At 36.8% G+C, this 27419-nt stretch overlaps 1 protein-coding gene and 1 long non-coding RNA gene across 4 annotated transcripts; one reads left to right on the top strand and one right to left on the bottom strand.

The window, feature by feature from the left end:
* Positions 1 to 380: 380 nt before the first annotated feature.
* LOC144316819 (uncharacterized) lies at positions 381 to 23446 on the bottom strand. Of its 3 annotated transcripts, none has more exons than XR_013382670.1 (4): positions 23335 to 23446; positions 16108 to 16251; positions 15564 to 15814; positions 381 to 644 (listed from the first exon to the last, which is right to left on the bottom strand). It is a non-coding gene; the product is annotated as an uncharacterized LOC144316819 (long non-coding RNA). The 3 variants fall into 3 exon arrangements; XR_013382668.1 differs by lacking the exon at positions 381 to 644 and adding an exon at positions 4562 to 4864; XR_013382666.1 differs by lacking the exon at positions 381 to 644 and having other exon boundaries at positions 15451 to 15814.
* On the top strand, positions 15593 to 26238 carry LOC144316807 (protein LEG1 homolog). Its single transcript, XM_077902632.1, has 5 exons — positions 15593 to 16022; positions 17691 to 17771; positions 19521 to 19705; positions 20618 to 20718; positions 25933 to 26238. Exons 1-5 carry the CDS (start codon positions 15722 to 15724, stop codon positions 26198 to 26200), a joined length of 936 nt encoding a protein of 311 aa, XP_077758758.1. The 5' UTR covers positions 15593 to 15721; the 3' UTR covers positions 26201 to 26238.
* The last annotated feature ends 1181 nt before the right edge of the window (positions 26239 to 27419 follow it).

Raw genomic sequence — 27419 nt, forward strand, 5'->3', positions numbered from 1 at the left:
AGGGAAGCACATGCCCAACCAATGACCTTAAATTTGAGGGATGCTGGGATTTGGGGGCTCACTTCTTTCCCCAGGTCCATATGTGACCGAAAGTCTCAATTATCTGCATATCATGCATGGAGCCGGTGCAGAGGGATAGGGAAGAAATCATCAAGGTAGTACAAGAGGGATCAGTGCTTCTCTGCAGGTGATAATGGCAGGCCACAGGCAGTTCTCTGGTTGTGTCCAGTTGAGAGAGTTCTGGTTACTGTGAACATGTGGGTAAGTCAGCAAGTTCAGTGTATCAATATTTTCATGCCTTAAAAATTATATAAAATTATTTTTCTCTGTGCAGTATAAACAGGTCTTCAGCATCTGCTGTAATTCAAATTACTACATTTTATTTTATTTATTCTCAGTATAAAGATCAGTGAACATGGAGAGGTTTGCAGAAGTGCATGTAGCAGTATAATTGGTGCAGGTCCTACAAGGCTTTCTGTAGCTGTTCCTCTAAAGCATGGCTACTAAACTTGAAGAGGACGTCTCCATGTGTCTAGCAGATACAGCTGTTCAAAGTGAAGCTCCAACTTTCTCAGGAACTTGCCTTGATTCATGTGCTTTTGAAGAACTCGTTTCAGATTGAAAGGAGAAAGGATTCAATACTTCTGTAACAAGAAGTCAGATTTGGAATTTTAACAGCGGAATATAGGATTCCTGGGCCATATTTCCCAGGTCTTTTCATGTATAATCATGGCGTTGTATTTTATATTTGGGACATTTAGTGAGCTGAATGGAAGAAAAAACAGAAGCTCTGGGTGTTGAAATATGCCTGGTTATCCTGCTCCTGAGGTCCTTTTCAGTACACTTAACACTGTAAGAAAACACACTTTTTTCAGGTGCCATTGAAATATTCTATAAGATAGACATGTGTCAACCAAAAAAAAAAAAAAAAAAGCCTTGATATATAAAAGAATTTAAAATATGTAATATACAGTCCTTACAATAACTCTCTATAGTCTAGAGACTATAGAACTAAATTAAAAACCAGTAAAAAAAAGATATCTGGAACATACCCCTAATATTAAGAAGTGAAAACACACTTTTAAATATCTCATGAGCTAAAGAAGCAAGCACAATGTAAATTAGAAAGAATTTGTATTCAATGAAAATAAGTACAACACATCAAAATTTGTGAAGCACAACTAAAGTAGTGCTTAGAAGAAAGTTTACACTTATATAAAAATTTTTAAAATGCTCACAATTAATGCCCTTAAGTCATTCTAAAATCTGTATTTAACGAAAACAACAACAAAAAAAAACCAAAAAAAATAAAGCCAAAAAAACCAAAACCAAAACCAAAACAAAAAAAGACATTCTGTAACTGTAAAGGACGTCAAATTAAATGCAAGGTACAGTAAGTAAAAACGAAACAATAAAAAGTGCAAATCAATTAAATACAGAATGAGTGAATAACAAAGAAAATCAACAGAACCAATGATTTTCAAAAGTCAATACGATTGATAAATGTGCAGTTTGATTGGTGAAGAAATAAGAATAGGACACAAATCACCAACATCAGGAATGAATTGAGATAGCAGTACATATTTTACCAACATTTGAAAGATAATAACACAAAAATTTATGCCAAGTTTGAAAACAGATAAAACTGATAAATTTCTGGAAAGATTAAAACACAAGACTGACACAAAAATAAATAGGTAAATATTTAAATAGTCACATGCTGAGGAAAGAAATGGTAAATGTAATTTAAAAAATCTTTCCCTACACACAATGAAAACTCTCCAGGCCCAGATGTTTTCATTAGTGAATTCTCTCAGACACAAAAGGAAAGAAAAATAAATCTTACACGTACTCTTTCTGCAATAACAAGAAAGTAATTATCAAGTCATTTATGAGGACTGCAGTGCTCTGTTATCATCACCGAAAACAAGAACAGGAAATTACAGTCCAATGTGCCTCATGAACAGATACAAGCAAACTAATTGTAATATTAGTAAATTGAATCCAGCAATATGTCAAAAGGGTCAATGGAGCTTCCAGCATGGTGAATGCATGGAAGAGCTGGAAGGGTGTTGCATCCAGAAAGGGCAAGGAAGCTCCTCTCCTCTCCCCCCCACATACTTTGGCCAAATGCATCTTTTCTATTTGGCTGTTACTAAACCAGTAAATATATGTGTAAAAAAAAAGGGAGGGAGATCCTACATTTTGGACAAATATATTTCATTCTAGCATAGTAGCTTAATTTGCCCTTTGAAAATTAATTAATGTCATTTATTATATTAACAAGATTTAGAGGGAAAATGTAAGATCATCCCCATAGGTTTAGAAATCTCACTTGACAATATTCAGCACATTTTTATGATAAAAAAGTAAGAAGGGAAGGAATAGAAAGATAATTTCACAAGATGAGAAAGTACATCTGTGAAAAATCTATGGGTGACATTTAATGGCAAGGATGGCATTTCTCTTAAGAACCCAAACAGAAATGTCTTTCTTACCGGTTCTATATTTTATTGGAGGTAGTAGGTAGAATGATAAAATAAGAAAAATAAAACTGCGTGGATTGAAAAACAAAAAAACAAGTGTGGATAAAAATACTAAGGAATTTTTAAAAAATATTTTATTTATTAATTTATTCATGAGAGAGAGAGAGAGAGAGAGGCAGAGACACAAGCAGAAGGAGAAGCAGAAAAAAAAAAAAAAAGAAGGAGAAGCAGGCTCCATACAGGAAGCCCAATGTGGGACTCAATCCTGTGACTCTGGGATCACCCTGAGCCAAAGGCAGAGGCTCAACCACTGAGCCACCCAGGCATCCCATACTAAGGAATTTTAGAGAAGAAGCTGCTGCATAAATTTAGCAAAGCTAAAGGCTGTCAAGGTGAATATACAATGTTTAATTGTATTTTTCCATACTATCAAGGAACAATTGGAAATTAATTTTTAAAATCTGATTACAATACTTTCCCAGACATAACATTTTTAAGAATATTTTTACCAAAATAAATGCAAAAGATAAATACTGACAAATAAGCATTGCTGAAGAAATTACAGAAGACATAGCTAAATGAAAAGATATACCATGATTATCAACAGGAAATCTGAGTATAGCTAAAATTTCCATTCTAAAACAGAATGCAATTCTAATTAAAATCCCAGCAGATTTTTCCCAGAAACTACAAGAGAGTCCATTTATTAGGAAGAAATAGCAACTATAAATTAATTAATCTAAAATTATGAATATGTACACATCTCTGAAGAGAGCACCAAAATAAACAAAAGAAAACCTAACAGAATTAAAGGAAGAAATTGAGAACTCAACAATATTGGTGGGAACTTCAGTACCACACTCTCAATAATGGAGAGGACAACTAGAAATTGTTGAAAATTAAGAATGACCCAGAAGAACCATTATCAACCAACCGAGCATAATTCACATTTATAGAACACCACCAACAACAGAGCACACATTTTACATGTGGAATTGTACATGTTGGACACAATTAAATTTAATAAGGCTTACTAAGTAGTACTTATTATTAAGTAATAAGGGATGTATCACATATCATACCTTGTGAACACCAACATTTTCTAATATACTTTATGTTGTGTGAACATAGATTTATTTATTTATAATGATTGTTTATGCTCCAAATCAACATCATGAAAGCCAGATGGTATGTGAATATAAGTAACAATGCAACAATAATCAAAGTGCCCATCTATTGGTCAATTACCTGAGCTTAGAGGAAGAAGGGTTCTCAAGTAGATATAGAAAGCTGCAGACAGGAGAAGGGATTGTACTGCATGTTGAAATTAGGTTAACATTTTAAAAATGGTGATCAGAAAAGAAGCTAAATCCCACAAAGAGAAATGCATACTCATCAAGAGGAAACAATTCCGTCAGCATCTATAAGAACATAACACCTAGTGCGATTGAGAGAGGTAAGTTTCAAAAGGGTTGTTTTGTTTTGTTTCATTTCATTTTGAGTAAGCTTTATGCCCAACAGGAGAATTGACTTCACCCTGAGATTGAATCACATGCACTATCAACTGAGCCAGCATCCCTGAAGTTTTTTTTTTTTTTTAAGATTTTCTTTATTTATTCATGAGACACACACACACAGAGAGGTAGAGACATAGGCAGAGGGAGAAACAGGTTCCCTATGGGGAGCCTGATGCAGGACTTGATCTCAGGACCCCAGGACCATGCTCTGAGCTAAAGGCAGAGGCTCAACCACCGAGCCACCCAGGGGCCCCTCCACCCCCCACCCCAAGAAGTTTTTAAGGTTCAGATTATGGCATTTTTGAATGCCAACCTAAAATATTGGGAGTTAAAAAAAGTTGATTAAAAGTCTTCAAGTCCTAAGGAAAATGACTTTGAGATCATGGTTCTATGGGATGGTCCTAAACCAACTCTCTAGTAATCCTTTCCACTCTTTCCTAAACACCTTAGAGTCATTTTAATGGTGAAACATTAATAAATTGAAGCAATGTCCCAGTCTTTAATATTCTAGAATTTTACATTTTTTCAATTTTTTAAAAAAATTTTATTTATTTATGATAGTCACACACAGAGAGAGAGAGGAGAGAGGCAGAGACACAGGTGGGGGGAGAAGCAGGCTCCATGCACTGGGAGCCTGACGTGGGATTCGATCCCGGGTCTCCAGGATCGCGCCCTGGGCCAAAGGCAGGCGCCAAACTGCTGCGCCACCCAGGGATCCCCATTTTTTCAATTTTTATTTAGAGTGTTCTTCCCCTTGTTTCCTTGGTTAATGTGTACTTATCTTTGAATATTCTGTAAAGTCTTCCCTGACTCCTGGTTTAGATTAGGTCCTATTCTTATTTATTGCATTATCTCAAGAACCTATTTGTAGAAGAATGATTAGAATTCATATTGGCAGCTTTGTTATTAATTGATCTTGCTTTAATTGCTTAATGTAAACATCAAAAACTAAAGATAATCCAATGAGTAACCAAGATAAAAGTCATACCTGTCTTTAATAGTGCATCAGTGATTTTTTTCCAGTTTTCCATAGGTTACTGTGAAGTTTCTTATGAATGATAAAATATGGGACAACTACTATGTAAGACTGTAATCAGGCACCTGTTCTGAATATTTTGACTAATAGGAAATGTGTTAAAATGATGTCAATGTTAATACAGGTGATTATGAGGATAGTTTTGATAATGATGGTGGTGGATTTCCACAAGAGTGAAAAAAATTGAGTAGATTACCTTGTGATTATGTGTAATAATTCAATTGCTGGCCTTGAAAAACAGGCTTTTATTAGTGAGAAAATGATTATGGAAGTTGATTTGAAGAGAGACTGCTTAGACATAAAATTGTGCTGATGAATCACGTGTTGCTTCATACTTGAAAGTCCTGTTCCTGACACACCATCAGATATCTAATACTAATCTGATGACAACCGTCATGTCAAGAATGGTAAATTCACCCCTCAATGTCCTCACAGCAACCAGTTTCTTTTTTTTTTTTTTTTTAAGATTTTATTTATTTATTCATGAGAAACAGAGAGAGGCAGAGACACAGGCAGAGGGAGAAGCAGCCTCCATGCAGGGAGCCTGACGTGGTACTCGATCCCGGGTCTCCAGGATCATGCCCTGGGCTGAAGGCAGCGCTAAACCACTGAGCCATCAGGGCTGCCCAAAAGCAACCAGTTTCAATGAGTATTTTAATGCATATATCTGTATATATCTGTATATGTTTATACATATATGTGTGTATAGATCTTAGATTAAACCTGAATAGTGTTTTTTAATGATGAAATAGGATGTACTAGAATATTTAATAGTCAATGCTTATCTTACCTTTTTATTTAACAGTCTTGCATATATAAATAAACTATAACGATATGTATGGTTTTTATTTAACTTCTTGAAAGTGAATGCTCACACATTTCATAGATACAGGTTTTTGATTTACAGAATATTGGCTCAGACTCTACCAGAGGTTATAAGACAAATATTACTTTTCTAAAGTCTGAAAAACTTTTGCATTCAAAATTACTAGTGTGTTTGTATCAATTGTCTATTGCTATGTCACAGACACCCCCCAAACCCAGCAGCTTTTAACAACATTCGCTTATGAGCTCAAAATTTGTGGGGCAGCAGTTAAGGTTAGGATCAACTGGGCAGATTTCTGTTGGTTTTGTCTTGGCTCAGTAATGTGAGGTCAGCACTCTGGTGGCAAAATTGAAACTGGATGGTCTAGAATGATCTCTGTTTTGGTGGTTGATGGGTTGTCATCTGCTTCTCCACCATGTGCCCCTTCAGTAAGCTAGATGGTGCCTGGGATCACATGAGGTCTGCTCTCTAAAAGGCCAAGAGCAGAAACTGCAAGGTCTTAAGGTCTAGGGTTAGAAGTTGCTCACCATTGCATTCTATTGGTCAGAACAAATCACAAATCATCTAAGCTGAAGGAGGGAAGAAATCGACTCTCCCCCTTCATGAGTGGAGCTGCAAACATTTGTGGCCATTTTATATCACCATAGTGATGTTAATCATACAAAATTATGGACTGGCATTATCCCTGGAGGACGACTGTCAAAAATATCAAGGAAAATATTCCTGTTTCTACTGGAGTACCTAATTCTAAGAATGAATTTTGATTCTTTTAACATAATGAATTATAGAAGACAAGGATAAACACCAGAGGTGAGGAATCAAGTTGATGATTTAAACAAGAAAGAATATTGTTTAAAATCTATAGCAAACACACACACACACAAAGGAGAAATGGAGGTTAAAGTGAATAGAAATGATGATATTATAGACTGTGTGAATAGGATGTTTAATTGGAGTAGCTCTCATTTTGTTAAATCTGCCTTGTGGTTTGTGAGGTCTAAGTGAATAAAGATACCTAGGAGCTGTTTACCAGCGAAAACCATTTGTCAAAGGAAGGACAATTGTCAGTAAAGACCAAAAAATGGAAATGGAAGGACTGTCCATGAAGAGGATGAAGATTATATTTGTTAATTACTTAAAATGGAGCAGAGGACACAATGGAAAAAGTTCAGAGAGGATTCAGCGTAGCAAAAGAAAGGGGAGTCTAGTGAAATCTAAGTTCAGATATTTTGAAGGAGGCCATTTGTGCTTGAGAGTATTTGATACCATTATTGAAAAAAAAAAAAACCCTCATTTTTGCTTGACAGAGTGACATGTCTCTAGCTGTTAAGATCCAGGGAAAGGATGTGAAGACCTCAGGGAAGAATTTTGTTGGGTAATAAAGGCAGTCAAAACATCATTGTATATGTTCCTTAAGTAAATCAACTTGATGAACTGTCAACATACTGAAAAAGAATAAAGATTTCTTTACATTTATACAAAGATAGATTGCATTGAATTCTGAACTATCATAGTTTAGGTCACCTCAGGGCAAGCAAGCAGTGAAGCTGGAAAAAGACATAAGTTCAAGAGAAAAGAAAGAGGTGGGTGCAATCTAAGGGTGAGTCTGGAAAGAGTTAAAGCTTCCCTGACCACTGTATATATAGTAGTCCTATGACTTGGACCCCTGGGTCTCAGGCCAAGCCTAACACCTCAGTCATCTTTCTGATTCCTCTTCTCTATCGCTTGACAACTACACTTCATAAGTAAAAATAAGATTTCTTAAGAGAAGATTAGAGACAGTCTTGAGAAAGTTTTCACCTTGATGCAAGTTACTAGAAGAAGAACCTAAAACCCCTCCAGGAGCCTTTTATCCTATTCCTTTATGGAAGAAAAGCCCTAATCTCTCCATGGGGATGGGGAATAATTGGGCAACAAACTGTCACCCTTAGGACACTGGTGAAAACCCACTGCAGGGAGGGAAGGTAACATAAAAATTCTCTATATGTAAGGAAAAGAATAGGAATACGTGCTAGGAGGCTCAGGGCAAGAAGAGGGGACTTAGCACTTGTGCCAGCCACATCCCTGATTACTGCCAACCAGACCTGAAAGGCTTCACCAGAATATGAGAGGACTCCAACACTCCACCTCACCAGGCTGACACGGACAAGTAAAAGTAAGTGTGAAATCCTGCTGGAGGATCTAAAGAAGCAGACTCTCCCTAAAGCATAGTACAGCACAAAGGGAAAATTGAAAGATCAAGATGGAGCAGTGACTTAAAAAATTTTTCTGGCAAACCAGCTTCCAATATAAAATGCAAAGTTTACATGCATTTGAGGCCTCTGGTTCATTGAGCGCAACCATAGCAACAAAACAAATATCACACTCCCACTACAGGCCTAACAGAAAGCCAGGTGTGCCCACATTCAAGCAAAAACTATTTGACTGTGGTATTTATGTCAAAAATTATTTGTCACCTTCCAACTCCAGTGTTTTCTTGCCCAGAAATGTTCTAAATTCCAATAGCTCAAAATTCAGTGTGACCTTTGTACAAAGATAGATAAATATGTGTTATTCTTTTAGATACGTGGCCATATTCAAAAAATATTTTGAGGCAGAAGAAAGTCAAGGAGATAAAGGTACTCACAAAGCTACAAAGAAATTAGCACCAGACTCAGAAATGTCCTGGATGTTTAAACCACCTCAAAAGGAATTAAAAAACATCGATTAATATGTTGAAGTCTCTAGGGGAAGAGGTGGTCAACTTATGAGCTCATATAGGTAATTTCAGCAAAGAAATAACAATGATAAGAAATAAACAGATGGAAATGTTAAAAATCAACACAGTAACAGAGATGAAGAATGCCTATGACACACTCATCAAGTCACTTTGCTGACGCAACAAAAATTGATGAACTTGAAAATAGGTGAATAGAAATTTACCAAAACTGAAATGAACAAAAAAGAGAGGAAGGAGGAAAACAGAACAGAGAAAACAGAATAGGGTGGAAGAAATATCTGAAATATCTGAAGCTAAAAATTTTCTTGAATTAATGACAAACAGGAAACTGTAGACCCATGAAGCACAGAAAACACCAAACAGGATTCGTAAATGAGTATTGCATTCTAACTGCTGAAAATGAAAGGACAGAGAGAAACTCCTGAAGACAAAAGATACAGCAGATCATGCATTATTCTTAGGAGCAACTGAGCTCCTCTTTCTATCTCTGCCCCTCCCAACACTCGCCTATTCAGGATACAACTCATTTGCTAAAGATAAATGAAATTAAGTTATGTTACAAGGGTTATCTACTGCATGCAAAGCAATGTGCTGAATCACAGAAGATTCGTGGAGGACAGAACTTGAATTGACATAAAAAGTATGATAGTGTTAAGTGGAGATGAGATGGGGAAAGATTCAATCAAACGGTGAGTAAAAAAGCAAAATCTTATTCCAAGAAACAATGAATGTGTTGTTGCTATGATATAGAGAACAGCTAGACAAGGTTACGAAGCTCACAGGTCAGCCAACTACTGTCGTCTTGACTTGGTCAAGTGGACAGTAGGTTTTCTTTTTTAAGATTTTATTTATTTATTCATGAGAGACACACACAGAGAGAGAGAAAGAGAGAGAGAGAGAGAGAGACAGAAACAGAGGTAGAGGGAGAAGTAGGCTCCCTGCGGGGAGCCCCACGCGGGACTGGATCCCAGGACCCCGGGATCACCACCTGAGCCAAAGGCAGATGCTCAACTGCTGAGCCACCCAGGTACCATGGTGTTTAATTCTAATACAAATAGCTTTACGATTTTAGTTTTCCATGGTTTTATACTCTTACTGCTTTTGTCTGCATCCTCTCATCAACGTTTCCCAGTGACTGTGCAGAAGTAGAGGATAGTCTTATTATTCTTGTTTTGCAGAAAAAAATTAGAATGAGAGTCTTCAAGTTCATATGGCTAATGCAAGGTTGAAATGATTTCTTTCTCATCTGCATCCTGAGTTACTTTGGGTAAGTGGTTTGATCCTGAGAGTCCTCAGTGTCCTCGTTGTGAAGTAGGATATTAGGGTTCATCTCACATTGATCTTTTGGCATTTGAGTTATTGCACATATGCATGTGCCTCAAATACAAATACAGATTGGGTTGTTTTAGGGTTTGTGCTTCAAAGTTAAATACAGATTTTCTATTCAATAATCGAATCCAGATTTTCAGTGCTATTATTACAAATTTCAAACAACATGAAACAGTAATAATTAGCGGTTATAAAAGTATATGACATCATGTCTACACTGCAGTTAAGGAAAGAGTCAGAGAGATATTAAAAGCCATAATTGGAATGTGAGTTCAGATCAGGTCCTCCAGATAGTAACAAATCCTGCAAAAGAGAAATTGTCTTGTACAAGATCAAATTTATTTTCTTTTTTAGAAACAGTAGTCCAGAAGCATAGAGGTTAGAGCTCCATGAGTATCAGAGACCCAACTGCTCTGCCACCATTTTTGCTACTTCATAATCTAAGAGGGTTTTTTTTTTTTTTTTGCCTCAAGTTATTCCAGCCAGGGGAAAGAAGGAGGGAAAAAATAAGAAAAGATGAATTGTCACTTAGGGATATTTCCTGAAATCTGCAACACCGCACCTTGGCTTGTGGTCAATGGAGCAGAACTTAATCACATAGTCACAACTTGCTGCAAGGGAAGGGAGCTAACATCACCTTTACTCCAGGAAGATCGTCCTCCACTAAGAGCATCGTTGTTGCCTTCTGAAGGAAGAAGGGAATAATGACTCTAGGTGCACGTGCCTAGCAGTCTATGCCATGAGAAGGCGAACATTCACTTGAGGCTTACTTGCAAGCTTCTGATTATTTTTTCTTTGGCTTGTTCAAGACACCCAGATGTACTGTTCATAGTTTTCTGGATTAGAAAATCCAGCTTCTTTTATTGACATTATGATTTATTTTAGTATTTTTAACAGATATCTGACTTCAGGATATATTTGTATTTTCCCACTGTGTGTAAGAACCCAATGTCTACCATGCCTGTAAGGACTGCACAGATCTAGCCCTACAATTCTGTTAAATTGCTCACTTGTTTTGAGATGGGGTCTTATTTAAAAAAACACTTTTTGTTGTGGTTCATCCAATGATCCGTCTGCTTATATGCTTATGGTACAGTATCCCACTGTTGACAGTGGGTATGGCTGGAGACTCTAGTGTCTTACTTTAATCATTGAGGTTTTAATATTGGTTAAGGGAAGTTTCCTCTCCTTCTTATTAGCTATTATTTTTTAGTTTTCCTATTTTCTCTACTTTTTTTTTAGAGACTTTAGACTTAGCTGTACTACTTCTAAAAATACTGTTAATATTTCTCATTGTGATTGTGTTGAATTTATAAATTAACATCTTGATAATGTTCAGTTTTTTCATGTAAGAACATGACATGACTTAAACTTGTTCAGTTTTATTTTATGTCTCTCATGAGTGTGTCTAAATTTAGACTTTTTTTCCATATTAATCTACACATTTAAATGTATTCCTAGATATTTCAGTCCCTTTGTTGACATTTTAAATGGGAACTTTTCTTCCAACATATTTATCCCTTTATGCTTCAGATTGTTTTTACATTAAAAACTACTTATTTATAGATACTAATTTAGTACATGGCCAGTTTATGAAATTCTCTTTTTAAAAATTTTCTAAAGAGTTTTATTTATTTTTTACAGTCTATTTTACTTTTTAAAATTTAAATTCAATTAATTAACATAAAATGTATTATTAGTTTTAGAGGTAGTGGTCAGTGACACCCAGTGCTCATTACATCACATGCCCTCCTTAATGTCCATCATCCAGTTACCCCATCCCCTAACCCTTTTGTCCTCCAGTGAACCTCAGTTTGTTTCCTGTGATAAAGAGTCTCTTATGGTTTGTCTCTCTATCTGATTATGCCTTGTTTTATTTTTCCCTCCCTTCCTCTATTATCCTCTGTTTTGTTTCTCAAATCCCACATATGAGTGAGATCATATAATTGTCTTTCTCTGATTGACTTATTACACTCAGCATAATACCCTCTAGTTCCATCCGCATTGTTGCAAATGGCAAGATTTCTTTTCTTTTCTTTTCTTTTTTTTTTAATGGCTGAATATTAGTCCATGATAGAAATATATACATACCATATCTTCTTTATCCACTCATCTGTCGAAGGATATCTGGGCTCTTCCCACAGTTTGCCTATTGTGGACATTGCTGCTATAAACATTAGGGTGCAGGTGCCCCTTCAGATTATTACATTTGTATCTTTGGGGTAAATACCCAGTAGTGCAATTGCTGGGTCATAGGGTAGCCCCATTTTCAACTTTTTGAGGAACCTCCACACTGTTTTCCAGAGTGGCTGCAACCAGCTTGCGTTCCTATCAACAGTGGACAAGGGTACCTCTTTCTCCGCATCCTCACCAACATCTGTCATTTCCTGACTTGTTCTTTGTAGCCCTTCTGACTGGTGTGAGGTGGGATCTCACTGTGGTTTTGATTTGTATTTCCCTGATGCCGAGTGATGTTGACTATTTTTTCATGTACCTGTTGGCCATTTGTTTGTCTTCTTTGGAGAAATGTCTGTTCATGTCTTCTGCCTATTTCTTGATTGGATTATTTCTCCTTTGGGTGTTGAGTTTGATAAGTTCTTTATAGATTTTGGATACTAGCCCTTTACCTGATATGTCATTTGCAAACATCTCCCATTCTGTTGGTTGCATTTTGGCTTTGTCCACTGTTTCCTTTGCTATGCAAATCTTTTTATCTTGATGGAATCCCAATAGTTCAGTTTTGCCTTTGTTTCCCTTGTTTTTGGTGATGTGTCTAGCAAGAAGTAACTGTGGTGAAACTCTCTTTTTCTTTGCAGCTACCCCTTTAGTGTACTCTCTCCCATTTTCCAGATACCATAATACCATCTGCAAAAATAATATCTCCTCCTCACTGACAATTCTATGCATCTAATTTCTTTATCTGTACTAATGTAATTGTATGGTATCTGGAAAGAAAGTTAAATGATTAAAATGATAGTGATTGTTTTTATCCTATAATTGGCTTTAAAGGAAATGCTCTTAAGGTTTCTCCCATTAAGTATGGTGTTGACATTTGGTTATAGAAAAATAGGTCTTGGGCAGCCCAGGTGGCTCAGTGATTTAGAGCCGCCTTCAGCCCTGGGCGTGATCCTGGAGTCCCGGGATCAAGTCCCGCATCAGGCTCCCTGCATGGAGCCTGCTTCTCTCTCTGCCTGTGTCTCTACCTCTCTCTCTCTCTCTCTCTCTCTCTCTCTCTGTTTCTCTCATGAATAAATATATAAAATCTTAAAAAAAAGAAAAATAGGTCATATAGTACACATCCATATATTAACCTCTTTATAAAGATAGAACATATTTTCTTGAACCCAGAATGCTTGTATTCTTGATCCAGAATAGAACAGTAATTTTCACCACTTCCCCTTTATAGTAATGTGTTTGGAAAGTTGAATAATAAGTGATCAGAAGACCATAAATAAAATGACAGGAGTCAAGAAGTTATATCCCGCTGAGGGCTATTCAGTGTGGTCCATGCCAGAAGCAAGCCTCACCTATGACCTGCTGGGAAACGGGTTTCTAATGATGCTCATAAGAAGACTTTCCAGATGTACTGCTTATATTCATGAGGCCATTATTTTCACTATATGTAGGTGAAATTCAAACTGTGGTTGAAATATATAGAAAGTTGTTTCTCAAAAAAAAAAAAAAAGAAAAAGAAAGTTATTTCTCTCTCAGGTGGAATCCATAGGTAGGAACTTAAGTTATATCTCATGGTTGCCCCATTTTCTGAGATTCATGCAATCTCCAGCTTTGCATTCTGTTAACTTCAAGATGGAATCATTGTCCATAAGCATTGAGATGGAATTACAGCCATCACATCTAGCCACAGAATAGAGAAAGGGATGAAAAAGTGGCCTATCCATTTTTTAAGGGGTACATGGACACCATTTCCATTCATATCCCAGTGGCCGGCACTTAGTAATGTGGCTGCTTATGCAAGGGATGCTGCAATTGCAGCCTTAATTCTGGATATCCATATTCCTGGCTAACAAGGATGAAAGAAAACTGGGAATTAACTGGGAGTTTTTGCCAACAGGCTGGCTTATTCTATTGGATAGATAGGCACACTTCAAGCTTCTTCCTTGCAACAGAACTTCTACTAAATGGATCATTTTTTTCAGTATATAATAATATTTACACATTATTTTATTTTTATTTTTTTAAATTTTTTTAAAATTTATTTATGATAGTCACAGAGAGAGAGAGAGAGGCAGAGACATAGGCAGAGGGAGAAGAGGGCTCCATGCACCGGGAGCCCGACGTGGGATTCGATCCCGGGTCTCCAGGATCGCGCCATGGGCCAAAGGCAGGTGCCAAACCGCTGCGCCACCCAGGGATCCCTACACATTATTTTAAATCCTGGTACATCCATCTTAATTATTTGTACAATACATTAAAAATTTTTTCAATGAGGAGGGAGTGCCCCAATATTATTGGTGATATATTTTGTAATCACAATGTAGGCTAGGAAACTCCTGCAAGGTTTTTGTTGACAGTAGTTTTATCTATACTATTATAGGCCATTTTAACCTATTTTTTAGATTCTGACACAGGAGTTCCAAAATTCAACTATTTTTAATGTTAGCTAATGTATCAAAGACTAGTTCAATATCCTCTGCATGGAGAAAATTCAGCTCTTTAAGGCATTCTATTCCTTCAAATTATTATCACTGGGAATTTTTTCTTTATATTGTTGAAACTTACACATCTGAAATTAAAACCTATTAGACTCTGTCTTTTCCTCTAGGATCTAAAGATATATGATTCAATATGGGGACTAGAAGTTTTTATTTCACTAAACATACTAAAATGTTTCAAAATTTCTTTCTTAGCCTTTGGTGAGAGATAACTGATGGGTAACTGAAGTTTTCATTCAGGGACCTGTGTTTAAACATTTTCTAGAAGACTCACAAGATTCAGCATACAATTCTACTCATTGCTAAGGTTCTTTGTGGTGGTGTAGTAAGCATACACAGCTGAACAATAAGGGGAAAGACAGAGGCAGAGTCTGGAGGAACGTATGCGTAGATTCCCACATGCTCTTTCCTTCCAATGAGAGGTCACACAGAGTGCACTTTTCCCCCAGTAACAGAAGTAACAGCAATATGTGTGTCATGTTTCTGCCCAGGGATGCCCATTAAAGAGACAATGCCCAAGCTGTTTACTGGGAGCTAGTCATGTACGGAAGTTCCAGACTCTACAAGGAAAGCAGATGTTGAGCATAAACCATAGTGTTTGCACAGTCTAGGTACAGTGAATCACTTGTCATTTTACTGTTGACTAAGAACTTTGAGAGCCAAGTAGGCAGATGCCAGCCAAGGGCCAAACTACAAGCAGGTTTATTTAATGATAACATTCTCAGATTTGCTATGTAAATCCTTTTCTGCAGACATAGGTGACTGCCCATACCCTTACATTTCTAGGTAATTACGGTCAAGATATATGTGTAGGAGGGTATTTAATTTAATAGGCACACAAACACAGTGTAAACCTAACAGAAGTTTTATGAAAGGGTTTAAAATATTTATTCATTCAACAATAGAATTTTCAACAGTTTTTTTGGACTATCATGTGGATAAGAAACTTTTGATGATGCTATTCTTAAGATAGGCACCTTATTTTCATTGGTAAGGCCTTCCCATCTTCACTCTGTCATCTTCCGGGAAAAGAGCAAAATGTGTTGATGTGCTGAGATAAAAGCAAATACCATGACTTCTTCCTCCATTTCCCAATAAAAGCCTTGCCACAATCTCAATCCCCAGCTTTGACACAATGGCTTTCCTTCTTCCTTGGACCTGTGTACTACTTGGTTGCTTTTCTGTTTCTTTAGCAGGAGCATCTAATTTCTCAGATCTGTATCCCCCGCTGTGGAAGAAAAGTGCTAGTCAGTTCAGTGACTACAGGGTAAAGAATGGAAAGTACATTATTGATCCCTGGGTATATCCTGAGAGAATGGGGATGTACAAAATCCTAGTGAACAAGACAGCAAGTTATTTTGAAAACATTCTATTAGACAATGAACAAAACATTTTATGGGGGTTACCTCTCCAGAATGGCTGGCAATACAAAACAGGTAAGAATGACTCTTGTTATCATCCTAATGATCTACCAGTATAACCATGGAGTAATCGGGAACTAAGACTCTGTATATACCATACCGCATCTTTGAGAATTGATCCTTTTCTTTTTTCCTCTTCCCCTCTCATAATCATATTTCTCTACTTCTACTCTTCTTCTTCCATAAGTCTTTCTTTTGTGTGCTTCTGTTTTGACTAGAAATCACAATGGTGCATCAGGCATAGCTGCCAAACACAAAGACATCATGTCAGATCTATTGAGCATTCTACGAGTATTCATTGAACTCCTGCTAGATGCCAGATGATGCCATTCTAAGCACTTAGATGAACAAAACAGTCAAAAGGATATACGTTAAAAACAGAAGGTGTTGTCAAATTAACTTGAAATTTTTTGAAGTCCCAATTGTGATTACCTAAACGTGGAGATAGGGCTGCTAGGCAAGGAGTGGCATCTTGCTCATGACGATGTTTCTCTGCAAATGATTGACTCCTTTTGAAAATACATTCTAGCATTTAGTTAGGAGATATACGCTCTGGGCCAAGGATTCATAAATTAGAAAGATATTTTTGTTCTGGCTGACAGAAGCAGCTCATGAAAGCGAGTGGTGCCTCCTGCCTACTCCATACTGATAACACCACCAATAAGGAAATTTCATTGTTGTATTCCAATGAAAAAACTAGAAGATCACAGTTTATCTTAAGTCTGAGCAGTGATCAGATTCAGGAACTCCTGTGGTTGACAAGTCACGCATCTTTGTCAGGGAATGTCCTGCGACCCAAATCTACTCCTATTTATCTGGCTTTCCTTGGCATCAAAACAACCCTAGTTCAAAAGAAATCAGTGACATTAAGTCTACTCTGGGAGGCAGCCCACCCTCAGGGGAGAGAGATGGAGTCTGAAAGGGCTGGTGGATTAATGCCCTTCTGACTCACTGAATTCACACATCAGGGTCAAGCCTGGCTAAACTCTTCCACTGATGAACTGATAAGTGTCCAGCATTTGCTAAGAGCAGTGGGGAGATGGGGTGTGAATAAGGACTTTCAGACAGTTTCCCTGCCATCAAAGAATTTATAACAACACAAGTGAAACGGGAAAGATAGCAGAAATTAAGTGGAAGAAAAAACACAACTACTCTTGGATAAAAGTTAAAAGTGCCAAACGAGGGGCAGAGTGGAGGAGTCAGCTGGACTAATCAGGAAAAAAAAAATGAATTTAAACTGAGGCTTGAAATGTGGCTGAAATTTTACTGGGGAAATAGAAAGTAAATCTATTAGGAAGTAAACAAATAAGCTAAAGCAGTGTTTCTCAGCCTTGGCTGCATATTGAAAATAACTGCCTAGTTAAAAAAAAATATCAAGGTTTAGGTCCACCATGAAAAATTCTATTCTAATGTAATAATATCAGAAATTAAGCCAAAGGACAGAACCTGGAAATGGGGTGGAATAGGGACATATGATTGAGTGTAGGGTGTGTGTGTGTGTGTGTGTGTGTGTGTGTGTGTTTAAGGAAGGGACAAGAAAAGGAAGGGAGAAGGAGATTGAGTGGGAGGGAGTTGTTAGGGATCAATGAAAGAATAAGAGACCAAATTAAAGCAAAATATTTATTGATACTCAAGAATGTTATTGTATAATAAATAATCCCTGCACCCCCTTCTTTCTTCTAGGAAGATTAGCTGATCCCAGAAGGACCGACTGTGGCTATGACTCTGATCCTCTGTGCGTCTCTGTGGACAGTTGGTGGGCTGGTAGGTTCATTTAAGTGGCAAAACAGGTACTAACCATCCCCCAAGGAAAGTGTTCCACCCGAAACCTTAGGGACGGAGAGAGGACAGTACTAGTTCTTTCTAAGAAGGAATCTGTTTCATTGTGCACCTTGTGGCCTTGGTGCCACATCCTCGAATTGGACAGCCGTCATGTCAGTAATGATTCCCTGGGACACGAGCTTGTCACAGAAGCAGAGAACAAGGGCCGGGAAGGGACCAGGGCCTCTGAAAGCCCGGCCTAGCAGGGAGGAGGGAGGCCGACGTGAGGGGGGTCTCCAGGATGAGGGGGGATGAGAAAGGAGGGAACAAGTGATTAGGGCTTTTTCCTCATTTCACCCCAACCAAATGTGTTTGCCTTTCATGCCCTAACACGTCAGGGTGGGTACCACAAATCATTTTATCAATCAGTAATCGAAGGCGTCTGTCAGACATTGAATCCTAAAATAACCAGAAGACATTTTCAAATTCTTTAATTCTATTTTGTGTTTTAGTAATTAAATTAATTTACATATATTTCCTTAGAGACATTTCCCGATAAGAGACAAGAATATATGAAGTTTCAGTTTCTTAGGGTGACACACACCACATATACCTTTACATATTTTTTCTTTCTCTCTCTCTCTCTCTTTTTTTTTTTACATATTTTTTCTAATACCGCACACACTGGTTCTTTTCAAAGACCCACGAATAGTCACGGTTTGGAATTCAGGGTTTCTTATCCCCAGATTGATTCAGGAGTTTGGAGCATCAGGCTGCTCCACTGGGGCATAGGATTACGTTCATAAATGCGTGTCTGTGATAAAAGACATTCTGCATCACCAGTGAGAATCAGCTGAGGCTTTACAGCCCTCTAAATTATAATGTCTAAATCTGCTGGAATAGGTTATATTTAGAGAGAAATGAAAAACAGCTAATTCATTGTCAATTTAATCATCCAGAGATCTACTGTCAACACTTATCCAAAATGTGGGCTTTAAAAACCTAATCTGAAACCAGGGCTTTGTGATATCACGGTTGCACATGAAACTTGGCTAAATACAAAGTATGCAATGTCAACACTCTAACCACACTAAAATGTCTTAGAAAAAAATTACATTTTATGAAAAAAACTTCAATTAGAGGTGTGTCATTCTGTGCACAAGTAGATAACTTCCTTCCTTTTTTTGCTTAATGCTTTGAAAAAAATGAATATTAAATAATATTAAATTAATATTGAATATTATATAATATTAACTTAATATTACATATTAGTTTTTATTTAAAATATCATAGACAAAAAATATCATAGACAACTGCTTAAGCCTATGTCTATGATTATAGGGTTATTTTTTAAAAAGGTTTTATTTATTTATTTTAGAGAGAGACAGAGAAAGAGAGCACGCACACGAGCGAGCACAAGCAGGGGGAGCAGCAGAGGGAGAGGGAGAAGAAGCAGGCTCCCCGTGGAGCCAAGAGCCAGACACGGGGCTCCATCCCAGGACCCCAGGATCATGACCTGAGCTCAAGGCAGACGCTTAATGCAATGAACCACCCGGGGCCCCTGATTGTAGGGTTATTAACAAAAGCATATTAAAGTTATGTAGATGATCCTTAGGGAGATTTTCAATTTTTTTTTTTTTTGCTAGGTTTCTGAATGTGTGATTTTTGCCTACTGGTTTACAGATAACTTAAAAATATTCTCTATCCCATTTGTTAGTATTTGCAGTAATAATAAGTATTTTGCTGTTACAGATATGAATTACTTTCTATGTGCATTGCCCTTCCTTGCTGCGGTTGACTCTGGCATAATGGGGATATCATCGGACCAAGTCATGCTTTTGCCACCACCCAAGGACCAGACAAAGTTTTGTCTTAATGTTTCTAGTTGCCGGTCGTCCTTTCCTGAGATAATGAGCAAGTGGAATGCCTTTTACCAGGTTGCTTTTTAAAGTTTTATAATTTATTTTCTTAGGAGGTGGTAAGAGAATTTTCTGTTTTGTATAGTGCTTTTTGCCTAGGTTTTTGTGTGCATCGTATATTTCCTAAGTGTAAAAACGTAAACTGTCAGGCGAATTATATTATTACATTTGAAGCGGGGTAGTAGGTGGGGCGTTCGTTCCCTCTGAGCCAATATGGCATTAACACAAACTCGATCCTCTCATTCCAAATAAATAATACATAAATGTGAGCTTGCATAAGATATCTGACTAAATGCAAAGATTATTCTGTTTAATTGAATCTGCATGGCAACGAAGAATTAACTTTTAGGAGAAATACAATTATGGAGTTGGTTATTAGAAGAGTCAAATAACTTATTCCAACTGAATTAATAAATGATCATATAGGTAAACTAAACAATTATGTGGCAATCAAAACCAAATATTCAATGAGCAAAATGTGAACATTGGTTAAACATAGATGTGGGCTAAGATGCACAATGAAAAGATGGATTTACTAGTTCCATAGATTATTAGTTCACTACTTTAGATATGATTGGATTAAAGATTCTAATAAAAATGTCCTCCTTTTCTTAAACTTTAGTGGTAACTTTTGCTATGGTAGCAGAAAAACAAATGACAAATCAAAAACAAAATCCAGTATAAAATACTGACTCCTGGGAAAATTGTTGCAGCTCATTTCTTATAGATGTGTTCAATAATATTATTTATAATAGATATTTATTATATTCTTTTACAAAGTGTTAGTCACTGAGAGCTTATACAGTTCTTAGAAACAAAATTCTCCTCTCATGCAGGATATTGCTAAATTATGTATGGGAGTAAGATTAAATTTTAAGGAGAGAAATTGTTGTATTTTCTCAAATATGAATAAATTTCTCCTCGCTGCAGCATTTACAGTATCCTTCCAGTACCTTTGAAGACCTGTTGAAGTACTTATGGGCTGCACATGTTGCAACCATAGATACTGTTGGCAAAATATTTGAAGATAGGTAAGAATGGATCCCAAATCATTTCTATTTAATATGGTAAATGATTTTGGGCCTCACTTATGCCTTTTTATTCCTCTTCTAAAGTGGTAGTCAATGTTCCTATTAAATAATATTAACCATTGGGTATTTTTAATGATGAAGTATAAGTATTTTAGAATGATTAGACTTAGAAAATATTTTATGAAGAAGAAGCAAATTTTGAGAAAAAAAAAACATCTGGTGCTAACCAATTATTTCAGCTAATGAAATAGCTAGCCAACCAACAAACAAATAAAACATATGACCAATTTCTCTATATAAAAAAAGAAAAGAAACTGTCTTCAATATATTTTTTTAAAGATTTTACTTATTTATTCATTAGCGACACAGACTGAGAGAGAGGCAGAGATACAGGCAGAGGGAGAGGCAGACTCCCTGCGGGGAGCTCGATGTGGGACTCGATCCTGGAGTCCAGGATCACACCCTGGCTGAAGGCAGGCACTAAACCACTCAGCCACCCAGGGATCCCTGTCTTCAATATTTTGATCATGGGCACAGTACTGGTAGGTACTTATACTGTGGAGAGTATATACTGGAAAAAGATCAACTAGCATCAAGGTGAGCATGCAGGGTAGCTCAGAAGATTATCAAGCACTCTAGGTGTATATCTAGAGGTTATTATAGACTTAGATAAGAAGGTGCAAGAATGATTTGTGCTTAGCTGTGAATGATACTATATTAGTCAGGGTTCTCCAGAGAAACAGCCCCAATAGAAGATAGGTAGGAAGGTAAAGAGATGATAGATAGATGATAGATAGATAAATGATAGAAGATGATAGATAGATAGATAGATAGATAAATAGATAGATGATAGATGGATAAATAGGTGATAGATGATAGATAAATAGATGATAGGTAGATGGATAGATAGATAGATAGATAGATAGATAGATAGATAGATAGATATAGAACCAGGAAGAGCCTATGTTCCAGTTTGAAGGCCATCAGCCTTCATCAGATTTCCCCCTAATTTAGGGAAGGTCATCTTTTTGTTCTATTCACACTACCAACAGATTGAATGGAGGCCGATTCGCACTGGGGGGGGGGGGGGCAATATGTTTTACTCAGTCAACTGGTTTGAAAAGTGAGATTTCCGAAAAACCCTCATAGAAATACCCCCCAAATAATGTTGACTAAATATCCGGGCACCCTGAGGCCCAGTCATGTTGATGTATAAAATCAGCCATCATCGACACTATCTGGGGGTGGGGTCAACCAATTGGAGAGAGATTTGGGATGGAAATCTGGGTACGGTGCAAAACAGGAACCAAAAATCAGGGTCCTTGGTACTGTCTGAGTAGACAGGTGAATCCAGGCAGGAACGTGGGAGTGTTTCTTACTTATTTCACTGATTGTCTCTCCCACCGACTCCGTCCTTCAGTATAGTAAATAAATCAGCTACAGTAGCAGATTCAAAACACATTTCCTCCTTTACCTATTGATATGGCTTCAAAAACTAGATATTAATTGGAGGATGGAGGAATTTTCTCCCATTGGAGCATTTGTAATTGGATTTGGGGCTGAAGCCAGCACAGCAGTTGCAATTCAACTGTTCTTTCCATTCTGATGACAGGAAATAGGAATGAGATTATTAGATAACGATTTCGGTCTCAGATTGCCAACCTCAAGATTTGACAGATAAGAAGTCATCTCTCTAGACTACTTTTTTCATTTACAGATGTTTCAGGTTCATATCCAAAGATAATTCACTAGGAAATGCAACTTTGTCCCTTGGAAATATGAGAGTCCTTTAGCTAAAGTTCAAGGAGATTGCAGAAATTTTTTTTCTTACAGGTACATTTCTTGTGTCTTATGGGTTTAGATTTTTAATCTTTTTGTATTTATTCCTATTTATGTCATGGAACAGTTTTGAAAGAAATATATTTTTAGCAGGCCAAGTTTATTTAAAAACTCTAAAATCACAGAGCGTATGAATTTTTTCATGAAAAATCTTGAATAATTACATGATTAGTTTGATCACAAGCATATGACCCAAATTTTTTTTCTGATACTATTAGAAGCACTTTCCTCACTAATTATAACAACAAAAAAAGAGTTTTTATTAACTTTTTTTATTCTCTGAAATTTGACCTTCTTACTTGACCTTCTATTTAGGTAGCAACAGGTGACTCTCTCGAATGAATTTTTTAAGTAGCTTCTGTTTCTCAAGTACAAGTAAAAGAAATTTCACGAAGTATCTTCATGTAATATCTCACTTTGAAATACCTCAATTTTTCTAGACTGAGTATGTGGTCGAGCTGTTTAGTAACTTGCTGAAAATCTTACAGCTAGTGAATGGCAGGGCTAATATTTAAATTTCTCATGACTCCATAGCTCATCCTCTTACTTGTAAGCTGTGCTGCCTGCAGTGTACACGGCCTACAGACTAGTTTTACAAGGTCAGTAATTACTAAAAGATAGTAAAAGACATTAAAAGGTTTTAATTAAAGAAGGCTTTCACCTTTTCAATATATAAGGAAGCGGGAATAAAATATAATATTCACTTCCTTGATGAAGAATCTTTTAATCCTGGGGCTTAACAAAATATAATTGAGCTGAACAAAATATCATTCATACCTCTCCTCTCTCCCTCTCAGGTAGGTTAGCAGGCAAGTGAGTGTGACCAGGGTCTCCCTGTCCTAGGAGTTAGGGTAGTGGATGGATGGTCCTTAGAATCTTAGAATCTTAGAAGAATCTAAGATTCTTCTTCAGAAGATTCTTTCCCTCCTTCCTTCCTCCTTTATTTCCTCCCTCCTTTCTTTCCCTCCCTCACTCTCCCTGTCCCTCCTTCCTTCCTATTTCTTTATTTTATATATTGAACTCAGGTGTGCCTCCTTATTTTTGTTTTGGATTATTTTTAGTTTGTCTATGATCCATTTCTTATATGTCAATGATTTAAAGAGTCAAATGGAAGCACTTGAGTGGCTCAGTCCGTTAAGGGTTAAGCTACTGCCTTCAGCTCAGGTCTTGATCCCAGGCTCTGGGATGGAGTCCCACCCATTTGGGGCTCTTTGCTCACTCAGGAGCCTTCTCCCTCCCCCTCTGCCCTCTGCCCCCTCCCCCTGCTTATAATGTCTCTCTCTGCGTCAAATAAACAAAATCTTGAAAAAAAAAGACAAAGAGTCAAATGGTTCTATGAGGTTTTGCCATCCCTCCCACCAAAAATACATAAAAAAATGACACAGCAGTATCCAGGGAGAATGCCACTATAACCACTGGTTACTGTGATATTTAGTACTATATTTCTAAAAATAAAAAAATCCTATAACATTTCCTGATTGCAGATTTAAGTATCCTTTTTATCACGACCATAGGAAATTACCACTCAGTTCCCCTCACCCCTACTCCACACAAATTCTTCCCACTTACCACTCTCTCTGTATAATTGTTTAATGATGTGGATTGAGTCAATGTTCAGTGGCTACATTATTTTAACTATCAATCACTATTCACATCACACGTACTAAACTGATTATAATTATTTTTCTCATTATCTCATTCCCTTTAGAGTTGATCATTTTTTTGTGTGAATTTTTGTTTACTTTCTATCATACACAACGCTAATTACTTCAAATTGGCAAACCAAACAAGTTTCTTCTTAAGGTGTTTAGAAGCATCCGGAATTATATCAATTTCTTCTTCTCGTAGAGGTTTCGTTCAGAACTGTGGACTTGCTCTGTTCTGCCCAGGTGGTCAGATGCGATTCTTAGGTCTCTAGGATCTTTGTACTAGATTGCCTTTGTCTCTTCTTTATGTTGACTCACCCATTTCCAGTATCCTGTATTGTTTTATTTCCTGGATTACTTTGTTGGTTAAGACTTACATATGAGTCGATTCAGAACAGTTGTATAAGAAGAAAAAATTGCAGGTAATTTGCATTCTTAAAATATCATTATTCTTTCATGATTTTTGACTGAGGTTGAGTGAATACAGAAACCTAGGCTAGCAATACTTAAGATTTTTTGAAGGCGTATCTCCATTAGTTTTTAGCTTCACTTTCACTGTTGAGAAGTTCCAATTTATTAGGTGTGTTGCCCTGTATTTCATTCATTTTTTTTTTCCACGAGAATGTAGCACGGTTGATAACTACAGAATCTCAGCGTCTATACAGCAGTGTTTATTCCTCACATGTTTAAGATCCAGTCGGGCAGGTCTGCTGATCTTCCCCGTGCTCACCTCATGTTTGTTGATTTGATTGGCAACACAGGCATGAATGGAGAAGCTCAGCTCTGCTCCATTTGTCTCCCATTCGCAAGCCTGAATGTTTGCCATAGTGATGGAAGAATGGCAAGGGAGAGAAACCAAATTGTGAAAACACAGTTCAAGCTTATGCGGTGTCAAGTTGGCTAATGTTCTATTGGCTAAATCAACTTATATGGCTGAGCCAGGGTAGAAAGCCTCTCTCCTTGCCGTCTCCTTTCTATGTAATAGGGAAGGGACATTGAAGAGACCAAAAACCAGAGATATAAAGACTTTTGAGAAATTGAGGCCATGTTTGCAATCTACTATATACTGGGGCACTTCCTTCAAATCTCATGTGTTACCTTTTTTTAGGTAAAATAATATATTAGAAAAAAAAAGAGAATATATTAGAGTCTTTTATTTACTTGAGACAGTCTTGAACTCTTTACAGTCTACGTCTACTTAAAGCTCTGTGGTCCTGGATCCTAAGATTGGCTGGTGCACCTATAACTGTATTTTAAATTAAAATGAGCTTTTAAAGGTGTGTTTTTATTTATTTATTTATTTATTTATTTTTACTTGACTCTCTCTTAACTGACTTATTAGGTGAACTGTCCAATAATATATTCACTTAAATCATTTAAAAGGCTTCCATTGGATCTGACTTTGCTAAACACCTCTGTGCCTTCAACCACTGCCCTCACTTCTTTCCTAGTGTTTATTTAAGCCATTGTTCTTAGGGCTTGAAGTTTATTTAAGCCATTACAGGTTATTTAAGCCATTGTTCCTCACTTGTGATGAGCACTGGGTGTTCTATGTAAGTGATGAGTCACTAAATTCTGCTCTTGAGAACAATATTACACTGTATGTTAACCAATTAGAATTTAAATAAAGACTTGAAATTCAAAAATCAAAAACAAAAGAAAGAAAATAATGAGGCTGAAATTTGGAGTGGATTAGTTGCAATTGTACCTGTTTCTACTTGTCTCTTAGGTTGGAGTATTATTCTAAAGCGGAAGCAAATTTTGGAAGAAATTGGTGTGTGGCTGTGGATTATTTAGCTGCTTCCCTGTTTCCTACAACTTTGGTCAGAACACATGAATTCCAGGAGGGCCTGCCACCACGAATGCTTGTTAATGGGGATAGAGCCCCCTTTATCAGCGACTTTACTGAATTTCAAAACACTGTCTTGCTCCTTCTAAGTTTTCTTTCCCAAGTGGATAACTTTCCAGGTAAGGGCCTTATAAGCAATATATTTTAATGAAAATTAATATTTCATTGAATAAGGGAAGAAAAAATGATTTTATCAGATACAAAGATTGTTATAATGCATACTGTTAAAGAAAGTCATGGTTCTCCATTGGTATCCATTCCACAGTTTTTGGCCCTTCTAATCCTGGTCTGTCCCTTCTTATGCATCTTTATTGATCCATGAAGCCACCAGACTACTCCAAGTCCACTTTTCATCTGTAAACCCATATATAATCCTTTGATGCTGTTATAGTAGTCCTTTTTTTTTTTTTTTTTAAAAAAAACAACTTATACATTGCTCTTAATTTAGAATGAAATAAAGAAATCTCAAAAGAAAACCCAGCATGATTAATGGGAAAACAAGCAAATTGACTTATAGGCGCTCCCTTCATCCAGCCTTACTAGCTGTGGATGATATATTCTGCTGGAGCTCCTCAACTATAGGGCTTCCTATCAGAATGAGAAACAGAAGGAATCTTTAGTTGTACATTTGAATTACCACATCATCTCAATTTTCCAGGTATGCTCTTATGCAGTGAACCAAGCTGAAAACAATTAAAATATTACTTTTTTTAGGCTCCCCCAAATAATCTGATAGATAAACAAGCCAAGTAAACATAAATACATTAAATACATGTTTTTGAAATCTTATTTGAGTTAGAGTCAAAAATAAGCCCAAACATTTAAGGCCTTCATGCAATTGCAGTTTCTTCTTGCTGTAGTAGTGGTTCCAGTGCAGTATTCTCAGTCAGTGGCAGCTTCCCTTTACACAATGAGGAGAGAACTAAGTCTCCTCCCAGCCTCTGGCTTCTATATTATCTACATCTCACCAGTACAAAGATGCTGTCATGTTTGGAGAAGCGAGTGGGCTAGGGAATTAAATTATTGTCTAAGAACTATTTTGTGTGACAAATCTATACCATGAAAGGAGAAGAATGATTTTTGGTAATCACCTGCTTAACTCTGCAAATGATCAGATGGTGTAATTGCATTGTATGTCTGGGTTGCATAAACTGGATCTTTCCTCTTAAGATATATAAGGTGAAGAACTGAGTAGATAATGGAAGTTGAAATAACTTTAAAGTTTGAAAGTACCGTACCACAAGATTTTTACAAGATTAAGTTTTACTGAAATCTGGCTTTATATCACTTAGTTTTGAATAGCTTTCACAGCAAAAAAATGGAAGATTAAATGTTGAAAACTACTGGTGAAAAAATGATCAGCCTTG

This window comes from Canis aureus, chromosome 1, assembly GCF_053574225.1.
Source record: "Canis aureus isolate CA01 chromosome 1, VMU_Caureus_v.1.0, whole genome shotgun sequence".
NCBI lineage: Eukaryota > Metazoa > Chordata > Mammalia > Carnivora > Canidae > Canis > Canis aureus.